Genomic DNA, 25,849 nt, shown 5'->3' on the forward strand with positions numbered 1-25,849 from the left:
CTACATACTCTCTGGTTTGTATTGTGTGTGGTGTGTGGGGAGCATTTAGTCACATGACACAGGCAATCATGTGATAGTCGTCCCATTGCACAATCGCATGTGAATGTAGCCTCAACCCAAGGCCGTAACTCTACGCTGATGTCACGATATTCAGCATGCTAGCATGCAAAACCAAGGGCCAGTCCGCTCCCTGCTTTTGCAGTAATTGGAGTGAGAGGGTCTTTGACAAAAGCTAGGCAGAACGCGAATGGACACAAGTGTGCCTATGTATGCTGATATTATCATGACATCTGTATGTCAATATTACAAACACAATTATATGACATTGTGTACAGCAGATTAACTGTAATGCATAGGTGCTTTATATCCTAGTCTTCAGTAGGCCGATATGTATTGCAATCTCTTTGCTGTCTTGCAGACTAACAGTTTATGTTGATTGTTCAGCTGAATTCATAAGAGGGAGAATTTGAGAGGTTCAATATTATCTGAACGTATTGTGATCGAGCTTGAACTCATTAACCAGAGTAGGCCTACGGTACGCCGCCCCCTCAACTTTGAACTGTTTCACTCCTATAACCACAATATCTCTCCCAAACACCCACGCACACACTGAGAACTGAGGTTGTACAGTACATGTAGTATAGGCCTATGAGTTACAAACCAGTATAGGATAGGTGGCTATTGGCTATGATGATACCATAAAACAGTTGAAATAATATTGCTTGTTATTCCTCTGAAATTACGTGAATGCAAAATCGATAACTATAAAGACTTGAGCTAACGTTCGAAATTAAGTGGGACCTAGCTAACGCTTAGATTAACTCGGGAACGCATGATACAAATAATGTACCACCATTACATCAAGACACGGACTTACACCTCATAAACCTTGAAATAATCAGAAACTGAGACATTGTCACACGGTAGCGATGCCCTATAACCCTAACACTAACCACAAAGTTCAACAGAAAGTAATAAAAGGAGAGTATAACAGATACACTTCCTTGCCTACGTTTGTAGGCAATAAAGACAACACGCACAATATTCTCTTTAGACGATAAGAGTATAGGCCTAATGCAATCCCAATGACCCAATGGCCTAAAATTTGTGAAATTCTACATTGAAATAAATTACATAGATATTGAATTTCTTTCTAGGAAGGATAAAATCCCCAACATAATTGCACAGGTTATCTTTAAACAGACAATCATTTCTACATCAGGTACAATGTCCCATGAATAAATGTAGCATATTCAGAAAATTTCTGAACATAGAGTAGTTTTATGAAATACGGGGGGGGGGGGGGGGGAGGGGAGCTGCCTCTCTTGTCCTGCCCGTACACACGCAGCCCTGCACGTGTGGTAATGATAATTCCTGGCTCGCTTAAGTCCACGTTATAAGGTCGTTTGGAGCTGTTATATTATTGTTCGATGGACTTGAACATTGATATGAGCATATAGATTTGGTCAACAAATAACTTATGACGATAGTAAGGAAAGAATTCGACACACCGTTAATTCTCCCATAGTATTTTGTCCCAATTTAGCTGCTTTCATTATTGTGATTTACGTAAGGGGCTTTGAATCATCGTTTGCAATGTGAAACTAAACTGCAGCGTTAGAGTGGATACAAATAAAGAGAAATGTGTACAAAAGTAGAACCTATTCCTGTCATATCAAAGTCACAATAAAAATGTCAAAATTTGAGTATTAATTTGTCATTTTCTTTGTGTGTGTGTGTGTGTGTGTGTGTGTGTGTGTGTGTGTGTGTGTGTGTGTGTGAAAGATCTCGTATTCATCTCGCAGTGTTTGGGTGGTTATTTTGATACAGCAATCCGAGGTATAACACTTCTGTCACTGTGAAAAAAAAAAAAAAAACCGAGCACTAATACTCAATCATAATACATTATGGTTTGTCATATTGTCATTCTATCCGGCTTGAGACTTCTAAAATAGATGCTCAATTCCGTGATCATTACATCTTGATTCATTTCGATGTTGAAATGACAGGAGAAAAAAAAAAAGCAGGATAGCTCATCCTCCACCCACTTCCCATGACTTTCATATCCAGTGACTGGCAGTTTAACCAATCAAAAAGGAAGTAAAACCGTTATCATCATGTCCTGTATGCATGTTTGCTTGTCTACCACCAAAACAGAAAAAAAAAAAAAAAAAAGATGCCTGCGTGCCATGTGACTTCATTATATTAATAAGCCTACAATGTATTCCGGCCTTTGCGATTCGTGGAACTGGTTGTTCGTAAGTTGATTCGAGGTCACTGGTACTGTGGCTACAATACCGACAAGCAGGTTAGAAAACAGGTTAGGGCCTACAAGCATATGAACTAAATAAGGTCATAAAAAAGAAATTGTTTACCCGTATGTTCAATATCCCAGGGCATAATTCTTGTCAGTTCTTGTCTCTGTGATATATTTCCTAAACTTGCCGAAAGTATAGATGGCTTAATTGCTCCATTCGGGAACAAGACTTTAGTTAACAGTGAGTGAATTATTCACCGAGCTGCCAGTGATTTTGCTCAAATAAAGGAGTATCATGAAAACAAAATGGTTTCGTCTGTAGGAGGTATACAGCATTGTACTTTAGGGGGGATTCTGATAGTGAGAGATGTGTAAGCAGTAAAACAGTGCCATGGATTTGTAATAAATGTAATACCAGTGTGGTCTTTCTTCACAACTGGCGATGCACATAATATTATAGGTGGAAAGATGGGGCAAGGGTATAGACGGCATCTGTAAATTTGGCTGTCATGTCACTAACAAGAAGAGAGCTTTTGAAATCAAGAAAAAATGACATTCCAGAATTTAGCAGCAAGCAAGAGGCAGGTAGACAAACACACAAACATATTCAATTTAAATACATATTTAAATATGTAATACATTATTACATATTTTCAATTTAAATTTACAATATTGTATACCTGTATGTATAGTATGTGTACATATATAGGCCTATTGTTTGTTGGTTTATTGTCTTATTATTTTTTGTGATACTGTTGTAACGTGACACAATATGTACTCTGTTCTATAGCGCCTTGAGTATCTTTTTTAGGTAGATATGTGCGCTTTATAAAAGTCTCACTATTATTATTATTTATTATTATTCTGAAAGCAGTGACAGCCCATACAGAACCGTCCAGAACGACCCGTATATCAGATGTAATCAGACCTAAATTTAAGACGACAATATTCGTTTGTTTGCTCCCACATTATATAACAGAGAAAGGACGAGAGGCGGTGGCAATTCAAAGGGGTCCTTATCAAGGGTGAATGAACAGGGAATTTATTTGATCGAGTTCAAGGATAAACAAGTTTTTCAACATCTAAAGTTATGAGCAACTATATCCTTAAAGGGATTGTATAGTTTTGGTTGAGACCTAATTTCAGGTCTCTAACATTTTTTGGTGAGATAATGAAAAACCTCTTATGAAATATGAAAGAGCATGTAATTTTATGAGGAATTCAACGTTTATGTGATGAAAATTGGTTTTGAAATGGCTGAGATATCCAAAAAAGAGCGATTCTAATGAAGTGTGGGACCCACACTTAATTACGACCGCTTTATTTTACTTTGTTTTTGGATGTTTCAGTCATTCCAAACCCGATTTTCATCAAATAAACTTTGAATTCCTCTTAAAATGGTATGCTCTGTACTATATCATAAGTGTTTTCTTGGTATCTCACAAAAAGTTAAAAGCCCTATTCTCATCTCCACCAATACTGTACCATCCCTTTAACTTATGTCAGGAATAAGTCGAGGGATAGATATTTTCATAAAAGAAAAAAGGGGGCTATTCTCATTACAATTTCTTCATATCGTTTACCTTGCAGCACGCATTGTAACCTTCATCAAGCAAAGACGACTGCTGGATTGACTCTAAACTTCAAAAATTCATAACTTTTGATTGGCCATTCCACACAATGGTGTATCCTCAAACTTTTCTGAGGTTTTCTTTTACTGCTTTAAAAAAGGCTTTCCATACACATCAAGCGGTGCACATAGGTGGAAAGATGAAGGAAAGCTTTAAAAAAAAAATCACCTCTGAATAGGATTATGGTTTTCATGGTATTGCTGAATACGCAGACATTCAAATCAAAGAAAGATTTAATTCTATAGAATTTAGATTCCCCATCGCGAGAGAGAAAGTAGTCTGGTTTCCAGACCCTTTGCCAAGTGAACTCCGCGGCGACGAAGACGCTGCCTTTGCCAAAACCTTTTTCAAAACCACCTAAACCTATCCTCCAATTTTCGACGTTGAAGGCGTCAATATTCTATATAGCAAAATAGTACGAACAGAGGGTCTGGAATCTAGACTAGAGAGAAAGAAAGAGGGTTTGGGGGGGGGGGGGCAGGTAGACAGATGCGCAAAGATAGCAGTAATAGCCCATAGGCAGAGGATTACAAATATCAGTTAAATTCAGGACCGAACTTAAATCGGGAAAGAAAGGGGTGGTATTGAAGAGTAATTCAAAGGGATTGTTGAATGACTGAACAACGAATGTGTTTGTGAGGTCGAGCTGATGGAAAAACAAGCCTTTCAGCTACAGGTAGCTCCATTCTTTCACTATCGGAATGCATGAAGAAACAATGCTTAACTTTTCATGCTTCGAGTCACGACAACTAAAACTTGTGTTCCAGCGATCTAAAATGCCTTACAGGGAAAATCTGCCTCATACTTAGACTCTGAAAAAAAAAACACACGAGAAAAGTCATTTATTTATTCAATTTTTCCAAACAAATCACAAGCAATATATCTGGCATCCAGCTGCTAATGAGTATGAGTTTGACTATAATGTTTGTACTAGTAGTATTGTCAGTGGCATTAGGCAACACATCACTGCAGAGGACACGCATCGCGGCAATGTTGTCACGATACTCGGTCATAACTCGATGAAGGTGATTGGTGGAAAGCGGCAAGGAATCTAGCCGCCCAGATTCAAGTGCGTGGCCACGTGATCCCCATATTGATAATGTACCACACCGATCCTGAGGTGTGTATACAGTATTAGGTAGCGTGACTTCGATGTTTTCAGACAAGAATGTACCGCATGTAGGTGACTCACTGCAGATGCATGATTGAACAGAACAAGGCTTGAGGAGTCGTGTTTTATAAAGCCCCCTTCTTTTTTTCAGAATTAGAGGCAGTTTTTCAAACATATTTTGATTTGGACACTTTTTTCCCCCTGAGAACTTCAACCATTTAATGTATCTCTTCCAACTATATATATTCCAATAAAAAAAAACATTTTCTTTAATTGAATTAATTCACAAATTGTATTTTCTTGATTTCATTTATTCCTTTATCGATTCATTTATTTTGCACTCATCAGTTGGTATGTTGGGCAAATCTTTCTGGATATTATGAACAATCTCGATACAAAAGTCTGGATAAGGGCACATGTATAAAATACGGTAGCAAGCTGGTCTCCGCCCAAGCTGTTGTAGTAACCTTGAAACCGACATCACCGAATTGACACTCTAAATTTGTTTCAGAAATTCAAAGTCATCACCCTTCAACTTATATGATCCCTTCGGCAATGCACGTGGGATATATAGCCCCAATCATCAGGAATTCTATTGTAATTTACACAACTCCGGTCATAACGACTAGATATCTTGCGACCTTTTTTTATCATTTTTTTTTTTACAACCTTGGTTGTATTCGTGTGCTGACTACACCATTCTCTGGTTCCATGGCATTTGCTCCTGCGACAATTGCTCCCATGAAATATCTGCATGATAAGCCAAGCATAAATTCTACCCACAAACATAACTCTTAACCCTAATCTTAATCCTCACATCAAACTAAACATAAAACCCTATCACAACCCTAACCCTAAGTCCTTGGGGGAAATAAGGCCCGAGGCAATTGTTGCAGGAGCGTATGTCTTGTTGTCCATTTTCTTGGTGGCAAATTTGTGGTGCTAGGATTTGTAGTTTCATACGCGGCTACCAAGGAAGCAATTGAATGCTTATGAGCAAGCTGCCAAGGGCCGTAAGTTCCTTTTGAAGGACTAGGTAAGGAGGATAACGTGTCTTGCCTGAGTTGACTTGAAGTATGGACTCCATGATCAAGAATCTAATGTTTAATTTACTGAGTAACAAAAGCTCCATAGTTTGCCGGGGTGATTGATTAATACCATATTGCTGTTTTACTCTTTATCTTGTGTGACTACATATGGGAAGTTATCTTGATTCCATGTACCCGATTCAGACAATGTCTTCTCTTTTTACTGGGTATGTCTAATGCGCTATTTGGTAACTTATCAAAGACTGTTGAGAAAGTAGTCTTAATCATTGTTCTTGGCCAAGTTTACTGCACTCTTCATTTTCACATGGCATGCAAAATTGCATTAAAAGAGAATTAACTTTTATCTCCCTCTATCATTATCCCAACATTCAAAAATGAATAAGAACAAAATGCTTGAAGATATTGTGCACTGCACTAAGTTTCTTCTTTTAGAAAAGCAAACTATGAGAATTTACAGTCATAGCTTCTTTGTTTGGCATATGACTGAATTTCACTCAGCATGGCCAGTGTTCATATTAGATTACTACACTGTAAATAAGTATATCATTGAGATGAATGTGTAGGAAGATTTTCTGAAACTGAAACTGAAAAAAAAAAACACTGTCATACTCAGAACAAAATGCAAGTAACTCCAAGTTTACATGTTTCATATACATGCCTTAAGTTTTATTTCAAATATTTGCAGAAAAGACAAATAAGACATCAGTACCAGCAGTTTCATTGTAACACTGTGCATCAACCATTCCTTTCAGAAAAGAAAAATTCACATCCATTACTCTCCATCTGTCAACAAAACCATTATTACATACATATTTACAGTCACAGTATATCTCCTAACCCCGTTTCTTGTCAACATACAAACCGATCCTGAGGGAGGCAGATTACGATACACGTGTTACCTGAAAGGCGTCACCTACAATCTAAAAGAAATGTTAAAACAATATCATATATATAAAGTCTTCCAAAATGCGTCATTATCAACAGCAACAAAACAAAGTTTACCTATAAAAGTAAGAGGACCTCTACTCGAGGGAAACAGCTCTTCAACAACTCAAAGATGGTCACCTGATCTGGGCTTTAGATTCATATATGCTATGTGATTCAGTTTGAAGGTAAAGGGTCTAATACAACCTCACTTGGTAATGTCCAGTTGTTAAGTTCACAGTGATGTATGAAAGATACTACACAGAGGAGGAAAAAACCTTTTGTGTGGAAAGGGCATGGCCACTACACTCCATGACGCAGATCTGACCAATATTTTTTCTCCAAGTCTCTCGAGGGAGGAAAAAAATTGCAAATTTAAGTAAATAACTGATCCGGTGTTCCATAATGATGGGATATTTAAGCACAGGTTGTAAGTCAACTGTGTGATCGACTTGATCCCTTGAAGATTTGCAGGGGATGTTGCTGAACACTGTAGAAAAAGACATGAGAGCAGGACAGACTTGGAGTAGAATGCAGCCTGAGAAAAGTTGCAAACTACACTGTCTGGAGTCGAGACTATGACACAAGAGTTGATCAGCACAGCTGGAACCAACCATGTGACCGTCACATGACAACGGCAGACGTGTCTGCAACCCATCTTGTCCAATCACAGAGAACGATATTTGAGATAACTTAAGCATCCCATATGGCTGCTCGTGCACTTCTCCAACAAATGAGGACATTCTAAATAAGAAAGTGGTTTCCTGTCGCTTTTAGTTAAGAATCTCCACTGCACAAGTTACCCAACATACATTTCTGAATACGATGTGACAAAGATACCCACAACACATTCACTATATCAAAGGGTAAACTTATGACAATTCGAACGGAGTGAAATTTGGTCATATCTCATGGTAACATGCACACATTACTGGAAAATTTACTTGCCATGAGATGATGTAAATGAATTAAGAACGAAATTCCTGAAGTAAATCTGCAGACTTAATGTACCGTTAGGTATTGTTCCAAATATATTGTTGGACTTGTAGCAACAACAATGATTCACACACTCAAATAGGAAATAATATTAGTGTATCCCTAATGTCTGTTGTAAACATGAGGTACCTCAAATTCTCAAGATACATGCAGACATATGGAATTCATGAATAAACTGAGGTGGAAGTTGGGTCATTCTCATTAGCTACGAGTTCAAAATGAGCCTAAATATGATGGAAGTGCATGGTGGCAATTCAAAATGTCCATAATGACAAAGACATGGTGTACTTAGAAATGACTGAATAAACTGAGCATATGTTCAGGTTGAGAATCTGTGCTCTGTTTCCTAAAACTCTGAAAATATTACAATCACTGGTAACTCGGTAACCAATGGTAACCACAAATGATTTCTTGGCTTTGATTGGCTATGGAATAGTGTTGCTATGGTAGTTACCACTGATTTTCAGAGTTACCATTAACTGTAAAGTTATCATAGTTTAATGCAAAGGAGCTCAGTTGTTTGAGAGTGAAGTGTAGTAGTCCTCTTCACAGAACTTCTTGGTCAAACCAGACAGAAAGGAAACTGGACCTTGAATAAGTTGAGCATGAGGTAAAGAATACCACCTCTCATTGGACTCTCATCAGGGTGGGGTGACATCAAATTGTGAATTTCAATGCAATGCAGACTGTTCGTTTGGATGTCGCCTCTGAAAACCACATGGATTGTGTACTGACACAACGGTGACATTTTGCAATCATACAAACTATTAGCCTCAATGTTTGTTCTGCGTCGTAGCCGGCTTGTTTCGTGGAGCACCAGAATATCAACATGTACAACTACAACAAGAACGACAACCTCTTGGCACTTGGGATGTGTTGACTGAAACTAGAAGGCACAACATAAAAATCTTTCATGACAGGGAATATCATGTCGCCAACAGAATCATATTTGCACATTATTCCATGCTCAAAGCCACGCAGGAGATTATATGGAAGAGCCTTCTATATATATTAGTGGCTTGTTACTAGCACATAGCATTTTGTACTTGCTAGCATTAAACTGAATACACAGAGACGCCACATGCTCCTTTCAAGCAAAATCCACTTTTGCCATGTACTCTTTGACTGAGCAGATGCACATCAAATCAAGGCAAAAAAAAGAGTTTTTAATGAATGTTACGAATGATGATGATTACTCTAGTACAGGGAGATGATAGAATAGAGGTCAGTACAGTACAAAAATCTTGACACAAAGACAACAGGGCTAGTTGCAGTCAAAACCTTTGTTCTACATACAGGGAAACATTACTGTATTCTGTCAGGTTGATTTTGACAATGCGCAGTCAACGCTGCATAATCAGGACCACCACAAATGTGGCTATACTTTAGCTGCAACACCAAAATCAGCAGGCCAGGTAGAATCACAGAATCATGGTTATAGCAGAGTGTCTTTTTTCCGAGCTTGGGTTTCTCAAACAGTTTCACAGTTTCCGCTTTTCACGTATCGACGATGGTAGAGGCTAGGTTTCGTGGGCCTCGGCTGAATCGCGGTTCATTCCGGTCTGCGCACTCCCCTTCTGCTGCATACAGCTACGAGCCACCGATTCAAACAGCCTGTGAGCATCAAAGACACACATATGAACCTTGGTTAGCTAATTGTCAAGTGAAATCTACTTACAATGAAACTAACGATTACAACTTGCAGAAGCAACCAAAACTGGTCATCAGTGCAACAGAGCAAAGCTGCAATGACTGCCTCTCCTCATCTAAGTACATGTACTGTAAAACCAGAAATTTTCTCATACATTTTCAATTTTGTGAATTTTGCGAAGCCAAGATTCGTGATATTAAAATGCAAGTGAAAGTTCTTGTCTACACTATTTTGCATTGAATGCCGCAAGCAATTCGCAAAAATTTCAAGCCACAATAAAGGCCACTGGCTCCAATTCACTAAAATGTCACGCCGCGAACATTTCCTGCTTTACAGTAGTAACTTACTTCCTTACTCAATCAAAAAGCAATATTGCATTCTTCAGTAGAGTGATAGAGCCCTAGGTATTTGAACATTATGCTGTATTTTGCAAAATTTTGATTGCCCTGATTTTTCACTAACTTAGAAGTAAGGGTATACAGATGTCAGAAGTCAAAGTATACACAGGACACAGCAGAAAATTCTACATCGACAGTCTCTGACTTAATAAAACCTATTTATTAGAGTAAATCACATAGCATTTTTGCCTCAATGTTGAGAGCAAAACTGATGGACTGGCTTACTTCTTGATTTCTGGAGCGCAGTGCACAAACTCGTGGCTCCAGAACTTGAAGTTGTGGTTGCGGATGAGCTCAATGAAGGTGATCAGCAGTCCCCAAGGATGTGGCCGGTTCACAATGAGGCGCTCCAACAACACACTGTCAACATAACGTCAAACAAGTATGGACTTCTCTGTCATTAATGCTCAAAAAGACAGGACCAGAGCAGTTTAGAATGAAACACGGCAGTTATATTTCCTTTTGACAGAAAACACAACAAAGCTACAATAACCCTGTATAACCCTGTAATGAAATTATCATAAATCATTCACACATAGGCAAAATATGTGAATAAATGAAAGAACAGCAATGTATCTTAGACTGAGATCCTCTCTTACTTAAGTTAGCAGCTCATGATTCTTCTCTGGTCAAAATGCTTCTTCCTGAACTTTGTCCTCTGACCTATGAGACCGATTGACCAACTGCTAATCAGAGAATCATCACTAAATTGACTAATTCCCTGCATAATCTTATACATTACTAAATGTATGATTGAACTATACACTGTGAAATTGACAATTGAATCTTTATCCCAAGATAAACATATGCATCCTAAAATTAGGTAAGAAATTTGCATATTCAATTTGTCTGCTTAGAAAAAAATTCCGATTAATTATATCTAGAAGAGAAGATCATACACTTAAAACTTATACCACTATCATATTTCTACCTTGCAAGGCTACTCTTATCTGAAATACTAATACTGTGATAATTACATGAAATAAGTTTTACTGATCAACTTGTAGTTGCTCTTTAATAACACAAACTGGATAATTCAAAACTAAAGAACAAGATAATGCTTCCAGAACCCTTTGGTACAGAAGCATAAGAATTTTCTGAAAGCACTCAAAAACAAAAGGGATTAGCTTTTCAAAAGCAATACTGTTGTCTTCTTAACAAGGCATTGACAGACTTGATGTACTGGTTCAGAAAAGAAATTAAGGCAATTCTTAACACTTGGTAGATCTCTCTAATTCCACTGTCATGAAGGTCAGTGCATGTATCGGAATCAAGGAAAGGTGGTTGCATTTCATTAGTAGCAGCCACTGCTTTGTGAAATGAGATTGTCCACTGATTGTCCACTACCACTGACCGTGTGATCTGTTCCTGGATAGCCTCTGTGTTGGCTTCAGCAAACAGGTAGAGCAAGGTGCAGCTGAAGTAGTGTGTGTGGCTGTTGGGATACCGCAGCTGGTTAGCGATGGCGTTCAGGAATAGGTAGCGACCTGGGGTGGGGCAGGGAGGGGGAGAGTAGGGAGAAAATGGTTTAGGATCTTGTGTCTGTGTAGACATCTCTAGGCAGATCCAGAACACAGCTCAATGAGAGGTGCAGTTTGAGATTAATAGTCTTTACTACTCTGTTGGAAAATATTCCAAGTGATTTTGAGAAACACTTTTACAAGACAGTGGCTAGTGGGATGGTACAAATTGAACAGCTGATGTATGACCAACTTGATCATATAAACGCAAGCATAACATTGTTTGGTCTGAATAACACTACTCATTAAATTTTCACTTTTTGTTTATTTCCTAAATTTAGACAACTATGTCTCCCATGGCAAAACTCAAGAATCACCACCCGCTGATCAGAGTATAGGAGATACACTGCGCCTTTTTAAAAGCCTGCATTATATTTGAGGAACCACATACTTAAAGCATATTGTAAAGCATGTTTTATTTCCAAATATTATGATAGGAGAAAATATGTAACCCAGGTTCGGGCAAGATGTGGGATATTTTATTTAACGTTTCTTTGAATATCTATTTCTTTGCATCACATGATTCACCAAAGTATCAAAAAGTATATGTATGTGATCATGATATGTTTATAACATAGATTTAAATCAGTTATGCAACACATATGTTTTCTCTTATAAATACGGCAAATGACTCTGGGTAGAAGCAGGGAATCAGAAGCTTACCCTCTGTGTCCAAGTCCACGACAAGATTCTGGAAGATGTCCATGTGTGAGGAATGGGTGATGGTGCTCATAGAGGGCGTGCTTCCCTTGCTTTGGATGTAATTGATTGCCTGCATACCCACGTAGAGGACCAGGGCGTTCATCAGCGACACGTTGTAGCGCTGGCCCGGCTCCTGGGAGACCTGGAGGTGACTGCGCAGCTCCGACAGGAAGGTGACAGGGCTGCGGGTCTTGATGTACGAGTCTAAGTCCTGTGGAGAATCAGAATAGTGATTAACTCCCAGTTAGCACTGACTAACATGCTTGTTCTTAGTATTTAGCATTCTCTAACTTGGCTTTACCAAAGGAAATCTGGTTTCTGTCAATATGTCTATCAAACACAGAGTTTTCTTTGCTTCCTCTTCAGTAAAGGCTTCAAATCTTAGTTTGTTGTGAATGAACCACTAGTGATGTATCAGATCAGAACTCATGTATCACTTATCAAATGCATAGTAGTTACAAGACGAGCACAGCGAAATCTTAATCTCGCATTAACAGCTAATTAAACTTTTACACAGAGCTCATACACCATTTCTCAAGAGATATTTTAGCTTCCTTTCACCTACACATCAAATGACCAAGAAATTTCCTGCACTATAAGAACAACAACAAAAGCATTGTATGCAGACAGAGGGATGCAAGACAGTGTGGCACATATTACATATATAACTTGTCTGAAGTAGTGTGGGTCGATGAAACAAAGACCAAATAAACGAAAAACAAGTAGAGCTCTGTGACTGACCTTTTTGAAAGAGGCAGGCTGGATGACAGTGACATAGTTGGTGAGAATCCTGGGGTGATGGGCGATGTCTGCCAGCATGTCAACCTGAAACAAAATCATATGGTAAAAGTGCTTCAGCATGTGTGACCCTGCAACCCATCCCAAGACCCACACAAAGTCACATCACACAATATGACAGTTGACTAAATTTACCTGGCTAAGTAGACCCTTCATTTTAAAACCCCCCTCTCGACAGTAGCATTATTTTCTTACAATTTTTCTATATCAACACATTACCTACTTTACAACTTACTTATTTCCCACGATTTATTTGGGCAGGATAGGAACATGCAGTCTTAATGAATTATATACCATTTTTACGCTGAGAAACTCATCCTTTAAAGCCTGCACATGAGTATTAGAAAAAAATAAATAAATATATCTCATGACTTTTTGTCAGAATTTGTTATACAGGGTCATAAATAGGTTCGATTTGAGACAGCACATTCTGCACTCATAGAAGTTGTCTACCAAACAATTGACATTATAGTGCATTATTGTGTATTTACATGCCAGCTGTCTGCTGAGATTGAATGATTGTGATATACATATCTAAAATCATATAGTCTTTTATGCAAAATGATGTTTGTTTAGAATGGGTTTTATTATCTTGATTTTACCATTCTGCCCAATATTATGCTTTATCATTCTTTTAAATCCAGTCAAGAATGCATGGCAAAATGTCAACACTTAACCTGCAAATGCTGCCAGCTTACACTTTGATACAGCCACCCTGAACTTGAAGAGAGTTGATTATGACGTGAGACTTACCTTGAGGTTTGGGGTGAAAGGGTCCGGGAGGCGCATGTTGCGAGGGAACGCGCTGAGAATGAGGTTACGCATCTGGATGCAGTTTGGCGGGATGACATCACAGAAGCCATAGTGGTAGTCACAGAGGAACTCTGGATGGTCGTGGAGGAGGACCAGTAGCACCCTCAGAGTACCCTGCATATAATTAAAGGGTAACAAACAAACAAAAATAAAGGGTAACAAACAATTAAAGGGTAACAAACAGCACCTTAGCCTATTACAGTATCACAACAATTACCCCCCAAGGACAATTGGCTAAAGGTACCAGTTAGTGATAAGGTTAGGGTAAAGATCAAAGAAGGGGCTAGGGTTACGGTTAGAATTTGGGTTAGGGTCAGGATTAGGATTAGGGTCAAAGGAAGGGTCTGGGGTAATTGCCCAGGGGGTGATTGTCTTAGGACCCCTGTTACATGCATCATCTGACCCAACACAATGCACCAACATAGAATCATTGTACATTTATTTTTCTTGTAACAAAGACATGGATATGAACATTTCTAGCTGGCAACGATTACTGGAGAAAATTGTCACACACAATCACTCATTTCAAGGCAACTAAAATCTCTTCATTGTTCCAACCTCGGGTGAAAATACCACTGAATCACATTTGCCTCAACTTATAAAAACTATAGGCTGTCATTGTAAGCATGGTAAGTTGATCAATTGCAGGAAGCTGGAAAGTCCTTAATACCAAGGTAAAATGTGACAACATGGCATCTTCCTTTTTTCTTCTTATGATGTCACACATCTATCTATACTCAGTCAACAAGTTGTTTTCTTTGGATGACTCATGGCTTAGAAAAAAAAAATGGATCTAGAATTTATTTGTGTTACCAACAAGCAATCAGATGACTTATGGTTGAAGTCCCTTCTACAAGACTAGACAAGAATAGAGTGTCTTGCCTAGGGGCACAACCACCACAGCCAGCAGACTTGAACCAGGAATCTCATGATTGATAGCCTGTGGCCTTAGCCACTGAACCACAATAGCTCCTCACGATTCATGTTTACCATTTTACATAAGACTCTTCTAGATGTAACAGCTTCACACACATCTCAGTTTCAGATTGATATGTTTGCTGCTCTGGCTGATTGAAACACTTCAGTATCTTTACCTTGTACAGGAGTGCTAGGTGTTTGGGCAGTTCTGCATTCCTCATGAATGGTGTCAGGAACTTGAAGAGACCAGTCAGAAGCCCTGCATACATGGGCCATCCCTGTGGTAAGACAAACAATGAGCAGCATGAAAGACACCTTATTTTACTGCGCCTCAATGCAACAATAAAGCAGCAACCAAGCAAAACAAAAACAAAAAACAAAAAAACAAAAACAGCAATAAAGCAACAATATACTGTAGCAACATTGTAGCAACAATATAACACTACAGCAACAATACCAAAATAATACAGACAACAGCACATTGCAAAGTCCAAGTATACTTCATCTATTTTACAGGGTGGCAAGATGACCATATTTGTAGCATGTGTGACTTGGCACAACATGTTTTAAGTTCTAGCTCAGGTGAGCAATGTGGCGTGTCGTTATAGTCTGTCCTTCAAAAGGAGGCAGAACATTCTGCCCTCTGCTGACACATTCAGTAGAGGGGCATTTTACTTTTCTGGCTAAGAGCTGGGTGCAAACCCTGGGAGGTCACACAGCCAATGCAGGAAGTAAACATCAACCCTTTGCAGGTTTACAACAGATGAGTCTAGCATAAATCCTAGCCAACTCTCCTGTAACAAATTTTTAAAACTGTCCATCAAAAAAAAAAAATCATCTTTTCTGTTTCTGATACCACTGGTGTTTCATGCAGATCATTCAATGAGTACAATAAGGGAGTTCATGGTTAGCGGATGTCTCATTTGACCCCTACACCACAGACTTTGAAATAACATGGACATGTGTTGTGATCAAGAATTCCTTGTTGAAGCATGGCATCTTGTATTAAAGCAATGTTGATAAAGTGCATGGAAAGATTTTGCTAAACAGTGTTGATGAATGACCTACACCTGTACGTTCTAATTTAGTCTGAAACACATACATTGTACTGACATAATTCAGATTCTCATAGTTGCTCGAGACTTCTTTACATTTTAAAGTCAATGGCAAATACACAGACATTCTCATTTGACCTTTGTTTTGCACATGCGCAAATCACAACCGTGAACTCCCTTATTATATTTCTGACTTAGTTCAACATTGTGAGGGTGTGAAGAGTGATGTTCAAGATTAAGAGACTGGGATCCTTTCTCACCTTCTGCTGAGGCAGCATGCTGAGCATCCTAGGAATGAAGATACGATGAGAGATGAGCTCCAGCCAGGCATAGACAAACCCTGGTGCCTTGGATGGCCTCAACACATGGAGGGCATTACTAAAGGACACAAAATATGATGATGACAGCATTACATCAAACTCTACAAGCATTCTCCGGGGAATTCATTAGAATCCCTTTAAAAGCTTGTTTTCTTTCACAATCACAACAAACTAATGACATCACATGCAGACCTCCCAACTTTTAACCTAAAAAATGTGAATGGTTTGGCTCATAAGTAGAAAAGAAAGAGCAGTTCCCATAGGAGTGTGTAGTAAAATTCTCAAGAAAAATAGGAACCTCCTATGGAAGCAAAAGCTGGAAATGGTCAAAATTCAGATTCTTTCCTCCAAATTCAGAATGGTTGGGAGGTCTGCACATGGCATGATAGCAAGTACAACTCAGATATGATACAGGGGAGACCAAAAGTTTGACAATCATATTAGACATATTTTTGTATTCCAACAATGATCACAAAAATTTGCATCCACATAAGTGATTTCAGCTTGTCTTCAATTTCAATTTCATTCATTAATCAAGAATGTAAGGTTTATATTCATGTTATTTCAGCAGTATTTATAGGTGCCTATAAGCAACTAATCATCATAAAAAAATGTATTTATCTTGGTTATTCATGCTCAAGAGCTTTGAAAAGACTACACAAGAATATGCAATTCAAACGATAAGTGACAGCAACAAAATCTTGACTATTATGATTATAAGGATTAGAACAAACACTTGCTGTCGGGCGGAAGCTCGGTGGTTTAGTGGAGATGATGCCTGTCCGGAGATCAGGAGGTCATAGGTTCAAATCCTGCTCAAGTATGTACGCCCATGATTTCTTTTATCACAGTTACAAATAAAACACCAATCAATTCAGTGCTTATATACATCGATGTAGGGCAATTTGTCAATCAGTTGCAATGAAAACATCTCAACTGAAGAATTTCATGAATTCGGAAAATCTTGACATGTGGTCACTCACCAGAATGCTGACATGACCTGGAAGTTGATTGCCTCAAGGATCTGCTCAGGGGCATTGAGCTCCAGCAGCAGCATGCTGAAGATGCGGTGGTAGGGAAGCTGGTGGAACTCAGTCTGTCGCACCTCATGGTCCTGGAGTAGGACTCCTGCAACGATGCCTAGCACCTAGAGTCAGGGAGGGCAAGTATCCTCATTATCATACCAACCAAAGGACTCCATGATCATTATATGACACTATTATCAATTAGCCACATCATTTGCAATTGTACATTTTATGATATTGGACAAGGAAACATTTGTTGCAAACTATTTGCATCAAACTATGGTAACTTAACAATTAATGGCAACTACCATAGCATCACTATAGAGTACCAGTGTGATGTCATAGCCATTCATTGCCATGGAAACTGTTCTAAACAAGCTCACCTGGCCCGAGTGTTTATGCCCTTACCTTGTTTCAGCCCAAGCTATAATAAAGGACTGTGACATCATCAGTCTGGTACAATATTACGTGACCAAACAAAGCCAAGAAATCACAGATTATCTACCATTGACTGCAGCATTTTCATTGTTATGCTACCTTAGTGTTATGCAATGGGGCCCATATGGGCACCTTCTGTAAATTGCACCCAGAGGTTTTACCCTTTAGCAGTAGTGAATATCACATGAATTTGTGTGGGTCTTGACAACCTGATTGATCAATTGTGTATGGAGATGAGCTTGCAGGGTAGGATGATACAGTGATGATGACTCAGACACAGTAACACACATATTCTCACACAGAGCACCTCATCGCTACACTGAGCAACACTCGTATCAGGGCAATTGCCCCCCCCCCCCCCCCCCCCCCCCCCCCCCCCGAGGGCAATTACCCCCTGGCAAAATACAGGTTAGTGGTGAGGTTAGAGTAAAGATCAGGGTTAGGTTAGTTAGGGTTTAGAGTTTGGGTTAGGGTTAGGATCAAGTTCAGGATGAGAATTAGGATTAGGGTTTGGGGAAGGGTCTGGGGTAATTGCCCAGAGGGTAATTGCCCTCGACCCAGCAACACTAATGGTTTTGAGACACACCCACCTTGTTGAGTAGGTTGATCTTTGTGACTGGGTTTGTGGCATCCCCAGAGTGCTTGACGAGAAGGGCAATGAGTCTGACAAAGGCATCCAGGGTCTGGAAACACTTGGCCCTGGTCAGGGCCTGACTGTGTACCTGTTCCCCTAGAGCCCGGTAGCACACATCCACACAGAGCTCGATGGAGAGACGGAAGAATCGCGTTATGAGGTCATCTGTCTTCAGGATGCCTTGCTGGTGCATCTGGAATGGGATGAATAAAAATCAAATATAACTATCAGTCTCTCTGGACAAAATGAAAAGTTCTTCAAGTGTTCTCCTTTGGTTTCTCCTCTCTTTCTTCATTCAATCATATACTAAACAATCCACTCTGAATTCAATGAATGTTTGATGACTAGCACTATACAAGCTAACATCTTTGAGGTGGTTTTATTTTTTGCAAATCATCTCAAAATTACAAAAGTAACAGTGTACAAAATTTTTTTTTTTTTTTTTTTTTTTTTAAATTATGCCACACCAGCATTGACTCACATGCAACTAGTAACCGATGTAGGACTAGTGCACTATGTAGGCCATGAGGTAGTGATATCTGGGGCATAACATGCTAGAAGAGTAGTACTTTGAATGCAAAGCTCACTACGGGTTTATGTACATGGAATCACTGAGTAAACACATCGATACTGGTATTGTCCCTTGTTACTCATTCTCATATATTTCATGAGAGATGGCGTAACGATTACTAGACCCTCACAACCACGTAATTAACAACATGAAAAATTATCAGAAAAGAGGCAATTCACAAACATATCTGTACACGAAAGTTTCAGCTGGTACAGTATACAATCTAAATGTTCATGTTGTCTGTGACATGCTTCTGTCCCCTCACCTGATTGACGAATGCAGAGAAAGCCTTGGTGCTGTCCTTGCCTCCAGCCGGTGAGTAGTACATGTTAACCCACTCCCTCAGGAGATACTCCGTCTTCTCCCTCAGACCTGGGGGATCGTCAAACTCCCTCGCCTGGGAGATACCCGAGTGCATCATAGAGGTGGGACCCCCGGGGGCTTTGTCCAGGAAGGCGGGGTCGTGGTTCTGTCTCACAAGCTCAATCAGCTGAGGAAGGCTGGTGTGATAAAAGTTAAGACATTTGAACATTGTTATCATCAGAATAAAGCAGATTCACTAGTGTGTAGCTCTATACATCACACTCCTACACAACTATCTATAACCAAAAAAAAAACAAACAAACAAACAAACAAACAAACTGTGTGCCACAGTGTTAATCCCAGGTGCCACATTATTCTGAAACTGTCAAACATGAGCACTTTTGTAGAACAGAATGTTTTTCAAAGCTATGATAAGAGCTGAACCTTAATCATGCATATGGTTTGGCAACAGGCCCACAGAGGCTACTAGGTTCTGTTTCATGAAAAGACTTACAATATTCATCATTGTTACACCATCTCTAATTACTTCCATGCGCTTGGCATGTGTGGTGGACATGGTAATGGAATGCAGAACCTCCTACTCATCAAAAATCCTGTAAAGTGGCTTTTGTCATCACATTACCAGAAACTGAGGAAGGCTGGTGTGATACAAGTCATTCCAACATTGTTATGATCAGAATAAAGCAGACTCACCACTGCATCGCTCTATATGACACTCCTCTTTTCAAAGAATTAGGCTGTTCATCCTTTAAAGATCCCCCCCCCCTCGACTCTTCAGGCCCTCTCTGAATGAAGTGCAAATGTTTGCCTCAAAAAGCAGAAGATCTGACAATGAAATTGCCATTGATGTCTTGTTAGACACCCCAGAGTGGGTCCTGGGCCACAGTAGGTCCTGAGCCAGGGTGAGTCCCACGCCAGAGTGAGTTATAGGCTTGGGTGGATCCAGGCCTGGACGGGTCCCAAGCCATAGTGGGTCCTAGGCAAGGGTGGGACCCAGGCCAGAGTGGGCACAAGGCCAGAGTGGGTATTAGAGAAGGTTACTAGGCCAGCATGGGCCCCGCGCCAGAGTGGGCACTAGGCCAGAATTACTGATACTCACCCATCTGGTGGTGAGGGACTCTGGGTGGCGATGCGGGCAAGCACATGGAGAGTGTTGTAGAGGTCAGCCTCATTGAGGACATTACTCTGTTTCTCATCAATCAGGAAGCGCTTGACCACATTCATGGCAAAGGCCACAGCAGTGTAGTTTAGACCATTCTCCATTGACTGGGGAGAGGAGAGCAAATGATTTATTAACATTTGACAACACTGGATTACGCATTTATCTTACAATACAGATACATTATGCATCTTACAAGTTCAGATGTGTAAGTGATTTGATAACATATGACAACACTTGATTTATGTATCAACTTGAACAAACCTCAATTATTTATATTCAGAAAAGAGATATCCATACCCACACAAATGACTTAATATCCTATTCACCTAACAATCATCTCACTTTTCAGATATCTTTGAACTGACAGAAGGAAATGAATGCAAGAGACTACTAACAAATATCATGTATTTTGTTGCCCACCATTCAAGGACCCCACTAGACATAAATGGTAATAAATGAGATTTTTTATAGGGAGTTCCCTGACCATGGCTAGGCGTAACAGCATGAAGCCAGATTGAGACTTCACCTATAAAGACACTAAATTAAAGAAGTTACATAGAGAGGCTCTGTACACTTCACATGCACACAACATCAGGGTAAATAACCACAAGCAGGCATCCCCCTCCCCTTTTCTCAAGTGTATTGTTGCTCCTGCTTCAATTGGAAAAGAACCTCCAAAACTACAACCCTAAACTAGATCCATTAGTCCATTGACATACTATAAAACCATACAAAAAATTGAAGCCATACAAATATATTGGGTTGGAAGAAAGAAACAGATATATTAAGGTAGACTCACCGTTGCAATATGCAGGTCAAAGGTCTGAAGGTTGAGAAGATGGGTTCTCAAAAGCTGTTCTATTGCATCCAGGTTGTGCTTCCTCTCACTGCTGGTCTCACAGACAACTCTAGTGATATCAAAAACAGGTGGTTGTAGCTTTATTGAAAGTACTTGAAGAAAAAAGTATTAGAAAATCTGAATCTTCAAAAAACAAAGTCTAAAGTACAGTAAACTGAACATTTTAATGCATTTGAATGGGGAAAAAAAAATATCTGAAAAGTCGGTTTATGGCAGAGTAAAAAAGTCTGAAATCAAATTAAACTCTGAACTATCACATCCCTGATAAAGGAAATAAGATCATCATCATTCTTTGGCAAATAATTCTGGTGAAATCGTAAGACTGGTGGTTATAAGGATCATACCATAAGCTTACAGGATACAATGCAGGTAGAATTAAAAAAAAAAAAAAAAAAAAAAAAAAAAAAAAAAAAAAAAAAAACAGGTGGCCAATTGAGCATTATGAAGACATCCTCTTTAAAGGGGTCGTACAGTTTTGGTTGAGACCTAACTTCAGGTTTACAACACTTTTTGGTGAGATAATTAGAAACCTCTGATGAAATATGAAAGAGCATGTAATTTCAAAAAGGAATTCAACCTTTATTTGATGAAAATTGCTTTTAAAATGGCTGAGATATCAAAAAAAAAAAAAAAAAAAAGAGCAATCCTAATGAACGATGGGACCCACATTTATCATTATCGCTTTGTTTTACTTTGTTTTTGGATGTTTCAGCCATTCCAAAACCGATTTTTATCTATTAAACTTTGAATTCTTCTTAGAATGGTATGCTCTGTACTATTTCATAAGTGGTTTCTTGGTATCTCACGAAAAGTTAAAAGCCCAATCCTCATCTCCACCAATACTGTGTCATCCCTTTAATCTCAGGCCTACCTGGTGACCTGCTTGTTGGTCCACTGTGGACCGTAGGCCCGCTGGTCTTGGAGTGACTTGAGGACTAGGATGTGGGCGTCTCTGTATCGGATGGCTGCACTGTGCTCCAGGGAGCTGACTATGTAGCCTTCTAAGAGACCTTCCACAGCCTACAGACAATCACGACAGAATACAGTCTCATTATTAGTATGCCAAATCTTGATGGCAGAAATAAATTATTTCATGTCCACTGTTGCATTTACAAATTGTTAGAGTAGTGCAGGAGGACCATAAAATGTTGATTGATACCTGGAATTGAAAATACAGTTTACGACAACACAATGCCAAACAATGTAAATACCACAATTCCTTGTCAGAGTGTGAACACGGTAGGCTATCACTGTTATGCCTTCCCCACTATGAAATGGCGTTCACAAATGAGCAATGTAGAAAAGAGAATGTGATTGTGATTTATATATGCTATGCATAATCATAATTCCTAAGGAGTATGACAACTCAAATGAGAAACTGTACTGACAAAATCACTCCACAAGGCAGTCATATGCACTTTCTGAACTTGTATCCAGCCATCCAATTCAAAATACAGAATTGCAGATTTGGCATCTTTTGTAGGTAATCCTAACAACATACCAAATGAACCAGCAGTAAAAAGTGGTATCTGTCTAAGGAGTCAGCCAAATCCATCAGATACTTTATATGAGTTTCTCTCAAACTAATCCCAGTCTGGCTAAGACGAACCCTAGTCTTACCTTTTGCAGACAGGCCACAGCGGTGACAATCTCCCTGGAGTTCCTGGCCACCATGACAGACTCTAGGAGGTTGTGGAGGATTTGGGCGTGCTGGCCTTGGGGCATCATCTGACCGATGTACTGAAGGTGCTGGTCAATTTCAGCGATGCACTTGTCATATATCTGGGTGATTTCATCTACGGCGTATGACTATACCGGGGTGAAGAGAATCACATGCACACAGAGACTATCACAATGCAAAGTGGTTTACAGATGTTTGTACGAATACATGTCCTTATCTGAATGCTCAATGTACTATATCTTGGGTCATTCTTTAATTAATGAGTACTTTTCCTTTCTCATCTTTCCTCCATCTATATACCTCACTATCTACCTATCCATATTTTGATCTCTGAGTGTATCTGTGGCCACAAACATATCTACGTAATACACATACATCTTTCCATACACCCTTCTCTCTGATACAAAAATCTACAATTTACCTGGTAATCCTCTTCAGTAATGTACACTACTAGGACACCGTGAAAAGATTAACATGTGTCATCAAATCACATGATTGTGGATTAAAATCTTCAAGCAGACATACATACAAAACTCTGAGAGCTTTCATACCTGGGTCAGCTTGGCCAGAAATCCTGGTGGCTGGTTGGCCTCTGGTGTGGGTAGGAAGCCTGGGATGCTGCGGGCAAACTCCTCATAGACGGCTATCTGGCCCTGGGGTACTCCACCAACCTGCATGATGACACACAATCAGTAAAAGCAATATAATCATCTACCGCACACAAAAATAGTATCTTAGTTTGATATGTTTCCTTGGTGTCAAAAAGGGTGTTCTCCCATGCCATGATGCTCACAGCACTTCAGACCTTCGTCACTACCTCATCATTACTTTCATCACTAGGATCAAACCTACATCTCCATTGTGTTTACTTCACTTCCGGGAAGCCTTCTCAGTACTTTGATGTACTCTACAGCACTTTATATATCACATTTGAAGAATCCTCTAACCATCCACTTCTGGCTTATAGCAGTATATATGTGTACTCTTAAACACTTGGCTTTCGATACAAAATGTTACTTTAATCTGATGTAATTGCAATGCATATTCCTAAGAATGGTAGTGCAGACAATTTGTTCACAACATGATTTTGTGTGAATTGGGTAGTGCTCTTAACTGAGCAAACTTTAGTTTATTTTCAACCAGCATATAAAACAAATTGTGAACCTCAAATATGGAGGTTTCAAGGTCGAGTGGATTGCACACTGTGTTTTCAACTGGAAAGTCCTGGTTTTGTTCTGACCTTGAGTCGGATCTGCTCAGGCATCCTCTCTGCCTGGTATGTCAGCACCACAGGGTCACAGTAGCGTCGGTTCTCGTTCCTCGCATGCTTGCGGAGCTCAATCTCCTGTACGTGTCAAAGAAGAAATAGGTTTAGATGCACCATGACCCCCGCATCTTTTACAGGTCACATCCGTCCTAGATATTCCTTATCTACATTTGGTTTAGTTCGTACATGGTGACAATAGCCTCATTCCTGCTGAAGGTGTCACATGGCTGTGAAGGCCAAATCATTTTCAGTCCTTCCATTTGAGGATAAATCAAAACAGAAACAGTTTCTATTACCTACAAATACCTAGCTGTAAGTCTTGGCAAAGAAGGAATCACTTGATGAAGAACAAGGAAGAGGTGAATCATTCCTTATTCCATCATCATTGTATTTATTGTTTGAATGTACTCATGCTACTATTTTTCAGAATATGAAAGTTTTGCATGGGGAGAGTCTTCTTCACTGAGAGAAAGTATTAATTTTACCCACAATCATACATTACCTACTGTGAATTCACCAACATTCCACATCATGCTTTCTTCTCAGTTTCTCCAGCAAGAATTTATGACGGTGTATTTGTAAGGCACTTAGAAACTCTGTATTAAGCGCAGTAAAATTGTAAATTATTTATCATCCTTATTACATAATTAACACTACAAGACGGTCCAAAGCACATTTACCCCATACTTCTAATTCCACATAGGTCCACATATGTCCTGCTGGCCAAATTTCTAACCTTTCATCCTCGTCCATTAACAACTAAAGTGCATATCTTTTAACAAGTACGGGCAGTGGCTTACGGTAGACAACCGACGGTCCATCTCTGGAATAGCCTTCTCCACAGCACACTTCTGGATAAAGCAACAGGCGAGCTCTACGTTGTCATTGGCGACGACTGTGGCCGCTTGCTCTATGAGATCTTTCTGCTGCGGAGTACCTCCCTATGGTTTTAACCAAGATGAGAAAACAAGATAATTCATCTGATTACATTTTCCTCCTCAGAACACAAATTTTACATGCAAGATGGATCAAATCCAACTGAAGATGAGGAGCCTGATATCTTTCGTTCAAAAAGAGTACAAATAATGTTAGCATCATTCATTGAGATTTGTCCACAAGAAATACAGGGGTGTGGTCCAAATACTTGCATAAAGAGTGACAACTTCTTCCTTGACTGTCTGCCAAGTATATTTCATATCACCACTGTGGTCAAGCAATCTGCGTGTCAGTTATATCACAATTCAGATTGTTATAAAATGCTCTAATGCTTTGAATTGCTCTTCAATGAGTCTCTGTAATACATTGAAACAAACACACATTGGATAAGGAGTGATTTCATGAACACAAACATACAATGACTTCATTTCACAGTAGCATCCTACACCTAATTCACTCAATACATGCAGCTGGGTACAGATTAAAATCTGTACCAAACGATCAGTTGCTACAAAGCTAACACTCAGCCTTCCAATACCTCCTCAGCATTAATCAGGGTATAACTGGAATCATTTAAGACTTATATCTTTTGTATTATTCATAAAACAGGTCTTGGAAGATGTAAATGGTATGTAATATTCTAGAGGCAGGGATACCAAGTTTGTACACAGCACTGCAGTATTCTGAGAGCCAAAAAGGGGTATTTTTGGTGCCAAAACAGTATTTTCTACAGCTTTCCTGCAAAAGGCATGTGTGGTAATACAATTTGGGAAAAACAGTATTTTCCATGAAACCTGAAGTGTTCTGGC

General features: G+C 39.4%; 1 protein-coding gene across 1 annotated transcript in view; it reads right to left on the minus strand.

The window, feature by feature from the left end:
• Positions 1–6,684: 6,684 nt before the first annotated feature.
• Positions 6,685–25,849, minus strand: part of LOC140233457 (CCR4-NOT transcription complex subunit 1-like) — a 58,184-nt gene continuing 39,019 nt past the window's right edge. Inside the window, exons 30-47 of the mRNA XM_072313574.1 lie at positions 24,905–25,045; positions 24,078–24,182; positions 23,389–23,508; positions 22,777–22,965; positions 22,028–22,176; positions 21,097–21,205; positions 20,235–20,401; positions 19,077–19,311; positions 18,197–18,433; positions 17,127–17,290; positions 16,084–16,201; positions 14,945–15,046; positions 13,791–13,964; positions 12,981–13,064; positions 12,201–12,450; positions 11,372–11,504; positions 10,243–10,377; positions 6,685–9,582 (exon numbers count right to left, since the gene is read on the minus strand). Coding sequence (XP_072169675.1) covers positions 9,489–9,582; positions 10,243–10,377; positions 11,372–11,504; positions 12,201–12,450; positions 12,981–13,064; positions 13,791–13,964; positions 14,945–15,046; positions 16,084–16,201; positions 17,127–17,290; positions 18,197–18,433; positions 19,077–19,311; positions 20,235–20,401; positions 21,097–21,205; positions 22,028–22,176; positions 22,777–22,965; positions 23,389–23,508; positions 24,078–24,182; positions 24,905–25,045 — 2,706 coding nt within the window. The 3' untranslated portion in view covers positions 6,685–9,488. The remainder of the gene's footprint in view (positions 9,583–10,242; positions 10,378–11,371; positions 11,505–12,200; positions 12,451–12,980; positions 13,065–13,790; positions 13,965–14,944; positions 15,047–16,083; positions 16,202–17,126; positions 17,291–18,196; positions 18,434–19,076; positions 19,312–20,234; positions 20,402–21,096; positions 21,206–22,027; positions 22,177–22,776; positions 22,966–23,388; positions 23,509–24,077; positions 24,183–24,904; positions 25,046–25,849) is intronic.

This window comes from Diadema setosum, chromosome 9 (genome assembly GCF_964275005.1).
Source record: "Diadema setosum chromosome 9, eeDiaSeto1, whole genome shotgun sequence".
Taxonomy (NCBI): Eukaryota; Metazoa; Echinodermata; class Echinoidea; order Diadematoida; family Diadematidae; genus Diadema; species Diadema setosum.